This window comes from Oryx dammah, unplaced genomic scaffold, assembly GCF_014754425.2.
Source record: "Oryx dammah isolate SB20612 unplaced genomic scaffold, SCBI_Odam_1.1 HiC_scaffold_25, whole genome shotgun sequence".
NCBI classification, from domain to species: domain Eukaryota; kingdom Metazoa; phylum Chordata; class Mammalia; order Artiodactyla; family Bovidae; genus Oryx; species Oryx dammah.
In genome coordinates, this window is record NW_024070209.1 from 15,914,800 (window position 1) to 15,920,799 (window position 6,000).

The 6,000-nt window shown below is 42.0% G+C and overlaps 1 protein-coding gene across 6 annotated transcripts in view; it reads left to right on the forward strand.

The window, feature by feature from the left end:
• RASGRP3 (RAS guanyl releasing protein 3) overlaps nucleotides 1–5,527 on the forward strand; it is a 115,780-nt gene extending 110,253 nt beyond the window's left edge. For all 6 annotated transcript variants that reach the window (XM_040224621.1, XM_040224617.1, XM_040224622.1 and 3 more), the window contains 3 exons: nucleotides 1,235–1,360; nucleotides 1,700–2,064; nucleotides 3,604–5,527. In XM_040224621.1, coding sequence (XP_040080555.1) covers nucleotides 1,235–1,360; nucleotides 1,700–2,064; nucleotides 3,604–3,612 — 500 coding nt within the window. In that variant the 3' untranslated portion in view covers nucleotides 3,613–5,527. The remainder of the gene's footprint in view (nucleotides 1–1,234; nucleotides 1,361–1,699; nucleotides 2,065–3,603) is intronic.
• The last annotated feature ends 473 nt before the right edge of the window (nucleotides 5,528–6,000 follow it).

Consider the following 6,000-nt stretch of genomic DNA (forward strand, 5'->3'; position numbering starts at 1 on the left):
ACACACACATACACACACATAGAATTTTATGAAGATGAAAGCCAATTAAACCCTAAGATATCTGTTCATATGGTATTTTCTCTTAAAGATACGTAGAGTGAAAAGTCTAATTAAAACAGACCAAACATCATTACAATTTGGTCTTTCCATGATATCATTACAAAACCATTTGAAACTAGACCACTTAGGACTGGAGTCCCCAGTCTCCAGGCTGCAGACCACTACCTGCTGTCAGATCAGTGGCAGCATCAGGTTAGAAATAAAATGCACGGTAAATGTAATGTGCTTGAATCATCCTCAGACCATCTTTCTTACCCCTGGCCTGTGGAAACATTGTCTTCCATGAAGAAATTGGTCCCTGGTGCCGAAAAGTTTGGGGACCACTGATTTAGAGGGAAACGGTTTTGAAAATAATGAGAAAGTTCCTTTTTGGTGGTGAGAGAGAAATATACCCTTTAAAATGATCGTATCTGTCCAGTGATTCTAAGAGGAATGTAGAACTCTCATCCTAGGAAATAATTGTGCTGTTATCTTCCAAAGTGGCCAAAATTTTCTACCCCAAGTAGCAATTAACATCTACTTTCTTAACTAAAGCATCTCATGAGACAGTCACAGGGTCTGCTGCATGCCATTTCCAAGCCGCAGCCAATGAAACATGTTTATTGAGCATAAGCTCACCTTGTCTTCTGTTTCTGTGCCAAGAAAGGCAGTGAAAGATGAAATCACCTGCTCTGAAAAAGGTTTGGGGACATGAAGAAGAATAGAAAATGCAGACAAATCCTGAATGGAGGGATGCCTTGCTATTAATGAGAGGCAGCAGTAGGTCCTGGGAGAGAGTAGACGCTGAGGCCTCTCACCCTCGTTCTGGCTCAGGGAGTGGACGGATCTTGGTCTGGAGAAGAACCCCAGTCCCATGTAATTTACAACTAGTTTGAGGACAAAGGCAACTCCTCCCCTCAGGCTGCCCCTGCTTGTTGCTCCCTAGCACTTAATGAACTGTGTAGAAGAAACAACAGAAAAAATAAAAGAGAGAACTTTAGGAACCCCAGGAAGGGAAGAGAGTCCTGTTGGCCCTTTTACTGCCCCTAGACACACCCTGTGGATCTGAGATTAAACACAGAAACAAGGGTGGGGGAGGGGAGTCCTGACAGCCCAAAGACCACCCTGGAAACCGGGTCAGCACCCAACACATAAGGTTCACACTAATCACCTGTGATGCTTTGGGTTGTTTCAGATTGTGGAGCCAACTGTCATAAACAGTGCAAAGACCTCCTGGTTCTGGCCTGCAGGAGGTTTGCCCGGGCACCCTCCTTGGGCAGTAGTCATGGGTCACTGCCTGGAAGTCCCTCGTTGCCCCCAGGTAATGTCCTCTACTTTCTTTCCTACTGTGCTTTCTCTCTGCTCACCTTCCAATCCTGCACCTTGGTTGGGTTTTAGATCTGAAACTGGTCAGAGCCATTATTATAAACACAAAGGTCTTCTTCAGGATGAGCAGCAGTGGCTAAAAACCCTTGAATCCTGCACGCTCTCTCTGCTTTCAGGTCTCAATAACCTGAGGCCAGTTTCACTCTGCCTCTGATCTGTTCCTCTAGGACCTTGCCCTTCGGACTCCTGTTGTCTGCAACCACTTTGACCGTTTGCTATGAAGCAGTTGGATGTCAAATAATCACAATAATCACAGTAAGCTTTTCCCTTCCAGTGCAGGATGAGGTGTTCGAGTTCCCCGGTGTCACTGCTGGACACCGAGACCTGGACAGCAGAGCCATCACACTGGTCACAGGCTCCTCCGGCAAGATCTCTGTGCGGCTGCAGCGGGCCACCACCAGCCAGGCCACCCAGACCGAGCCTGTGTGGTCAGAGGCTGGCTGGGGGGACTCAGGGTCCCACACCTTCCCGAAAATGAAGTCCAAGTTCCACGACAAAGCTGCAAAGGACAAAGGCTTTGCCAAGTGGGAAAATGAGAAGCCCAGGGTGCAGGCTGGTGTGGATGTTGTTGACCGAGGCACCACGTTTGAACCTGACCAGGATGAAGCAGACATGGATGAGACCAAACAGGATGGTGAGGTCAGTGCTGGTCAAACCACAAAGAAAATCAGAAGAGGGAAGCAGAAAGGGACTGAGATGAGCATTATAGCAAATCCACAAGGCACCCTGGTAGTTTTGAAAGCAGAGTGGTTGGGAATGAAGATATATCACTTTTGTTTTTTTAAAGACATATCACTTTTAGTCTTGCTGTTGGCTAATTATGTGACTCTGGACAAATGGTCTCTTCTCCTTGGACCTCAGTTTCATCATGTATAAAACTGAACCAAGGGACTTCCTGGTGGTCCAGTGGTTAGAATTTCACCTTCCAATGCAGGGAATGTGGGTTTGATTCCTGGTGGGGGAGGTAAGATCCCACATGCCTCTTGGCCAAAAAAAGAAAAACATAAAATGGAAACAATATTGTAACAAATTCAACATAGGCTTTGAAAATGGTCTGCATCAAAAAAACAAAAAACAAAAAACACACCTGAACTGAATGGGTTCTAAAACTCAGTGAAGACTTTCTTGTCTGTGTACTGATTTGATGTCCAGGGACCCTTGTGTGTATCCAGTATATCAGTATACTATACCTACCAGCTTAGTTTTCCAACTAGAATCAGGGCACAAACTCAGAGAAGGCAGTGGAAGCAAAAAAGTTTGTATACAGAGGAGAATTGGAAACTCTTGCCCCTACTTTAAAAAAAAAATAAAAAGGCTTTTGACAGCATCATGGGGGAGAGGGTGGTGAATATCAGAGGTGTGAGGGCTTCAGGAGTCTATGAGTCTTTGCCTCCACACAAAAATGATGCTCAAATCATCCAAAGCAAATTGGGAAGCATATGGAATGTGTTACAACAAGCTGAAAATATAATTTGATTCAAGATGGACTTAGATAAATTTATTAGTCAACAGTCTTTAGTATATTAAGAAAAGGATTTGAGGAAATTGGTGTCATATTCCTAACCTTTAAAGCAATGTCATGGAAGGCAGCCATTGCCTCCCTACTGATTCATAAACAGAATATTAGGTTAGGCAGAGATCCTACTGGATCAAGCCGATGCTCTTTATTCTTATGACTGGACCTCCACATTCCACTTGTCATCAGATCTCAGCACCATCTCCATAGTTATCTATGATGAGAAAAATGTCAATGACCTTTATCCAAAATTCCTTCCTCACTGAAGACAGTAAGCTTGCCACCCATGATCGTCAGTCATATGAAGTTTATTGTAAGTTCCTGCTGAGCCATTGTTTCCCTCTTATAACAATAACTTTTAAAACGGCTTTATTGAGATATAATTTATATACTATAACATTTCCCCATCTAAAGTATACAATTCAGTGGGTTTTCGTATATTCACAGAGTTGCACAACCACCACTACAATCTAATTTAAGAACATTTACACCATGTGCTGGGTGGACTACATGATCTTTTAATTCTCTCTAAATCTTGAGAGCACAAAATACTGGTCACTTGGGATGTTCCCTCAAAATTATCTGATAAATTGCTTTCTGGGGATAGTTTTATTTTACCAAGAGAGATCCCATGGTACAACAGGTTCTGATTCATATTGCAGGATGGCTGACTTCAGCTGAGGACACTGAAGGCATTGTGTTGGCATTTGGAAGGAGCAAGACAAGAAACTCTGAAGAACACTCCAACGCTCAGGAAGTTATCTGAAAAGATACCTGGACATTCACTGGCTTGTGACTCTGTGGGATCTATGACTGAACTATGGGCCAGAGGATTTACCCTATGAACTATTTATTTCCTCCTCCCCTGCTCCTAGTGAGGTGCCACAGAGAGATGTATTATATCATTGGTGATTTCCTCTCCTTTCTCTAGAGCCATTTGTATACGGGTGAAATGGAAGCTTTGGGGCATGTACTTGATATTCATTTTCTAAACTCAGACTACTTTTCTGTGAGAATGTTACTTCAATGTTTTTATAAACTTCTGAGGTGGGTGTTTAATGAGGAGTCGATTTAATGGTCTTTTTGGGTGCTTTTTGGACAGGACCAGGACTTAACATTTTCTTGAGAGACAAGGAAGCTCTTCCAGGCTTGGAATGCAGTGGTTCTTCTAATAATGATCTGTTGCAAGGAGAAGCTGTTTACATTGTTCTTACCATACAATGTGCAACAAACCACATTTTTATAATCATATGTCTTACCAATTCAGCATCACTAGGTAGCCATGATACATCCATGAAAACTCTCCTAATATTTATAATTGCCATGGGGAAAAATTCACTAAATACTTGTCCCATCTGACTAGGTTTAGTCATCTTTCCTAAGACTGCTATTAATAAGTGTCAATAGCAATTTAAAAAATCAATTCAAGTTTTCAGGAATAAAATTAAGGAGGAAAACAAACCATCCCTCCAACCACGTACTGAAATATTTTTAAAACTCAACCAGCAATTTTTAAAACCTCAGAATAGTTTTAAGAATTTTGTTTGTTGATAAAGAAAAAAAAATTTGGTTGTGAAAGAGAGCTGGCATGTTCTTCCTAAGAAATTGCCATCCATGGTTAAAAAAAAAGAGAGAGACATAGAAAGCAAATCACCACAAACTGGCTCTGATTAACATTTCATTTAAGCTTTTAAAGTATCAGTATTTTGAATATCTTCCTTTGACTCAGCATTGCTAGACACGGGTCTATTTCTTACATGATGAATTAGGAGAAAGCCCTTGGTTCAAGATATTGAAAAAGAGAGATGGGTTTGAGCCTAGGGGTGAGGAGGGTGACCTGCTACAGAGTGACCAGTCAGAACCTGGGTCCACAGAGGCACACAGGTCGGCATCTGGGAGCAGGCCATGTGAGACTGAGTTTCTCTGGGGGCAGTCGCTTCAATAAAGAAATGCCTTTCTTCTCACTTTCCATTGGTAAATGAGGACAGTCCTGTTCAGCAAACACTTGTTGAGTACCTGCTCTGGGCACGTCCTGTGTTAGATGCACAAAGAGGAGCACCCCTTCATCTCTCCCCTTGGAGATGAGGGTCTGTGCATGTTAAGGCAAGTTGACGCTCTGAAATATTGTTTCAAATTCGCTAGAACTGACTTAATTAGGCCAAACAGATCCAGAGGTCAATTCGCAAAAATAATGCAAATTAAATAAAGTTATTAGGTGAGGGGTTGTGATTAAGCTAGAAAATAGAAGAACTCACCATTTGCAAGCACCTCAGAAAGCATTCAGCCATTCTCAGCATTGGTTCTATGTATATGCACTCTCTATTCCTATTCATAAATGCAATGAAATACATGTTATCAAAATTAATAACAGAAAATGGCAATTTAAGTACAAGAAAACTTTCCTGTGTGTATGTCTTGTGTTGTTGTTAAGGAATATTAAAATTTATTTTTCATCTCAAAGCAGTTATTTCACTTGCCATTTAGTTTGGGTTATTTTTGAGATTTCAAATATACAGAAAGTTTTATATGATCAGCCTTCCTGTGACAAAAATACTAAATGAAACTGGAGTGAAAACAAACCAAAAACAAAATAAACAAGCATATTTGTGTGTATGCTGCTGCTGCTAAGTCACTTCAGTCGTCTCCGACTCTGTGCGACTCCATAGAGGGCAGCCCGCCAGGCTCCCCTGTCCCTGGGATTCTCTAGGCAAGAACACTGGAGTGGGTTGCCATTTCCTTCTCCAACGCATGAAAGTGAAAAGTGAAAGTGAAGTCGCTCAGTTGTGCCCGACTCTTAGCGACCCCATGGACTGTAGCCTACCAGGCTCCTCTGTCCATGGGATTTTCCAGGCAAGAATACTGGAGTGGGTTGCCATTTCCTCCTCCAGGGGATCTTCCTGACCCAGGGATCAAACCCTTGTTTCCTGCATTGCAGGTGGATTCTTTACCCCTAAGCCATGGGGAAAGCCTTCTACCTTACAGAGTGTTAAAGATCAAGTCTAATAATACATGTAAAAGTACTTTGTAAAGACCTTATAAGAATATTATTTTATAGTCAA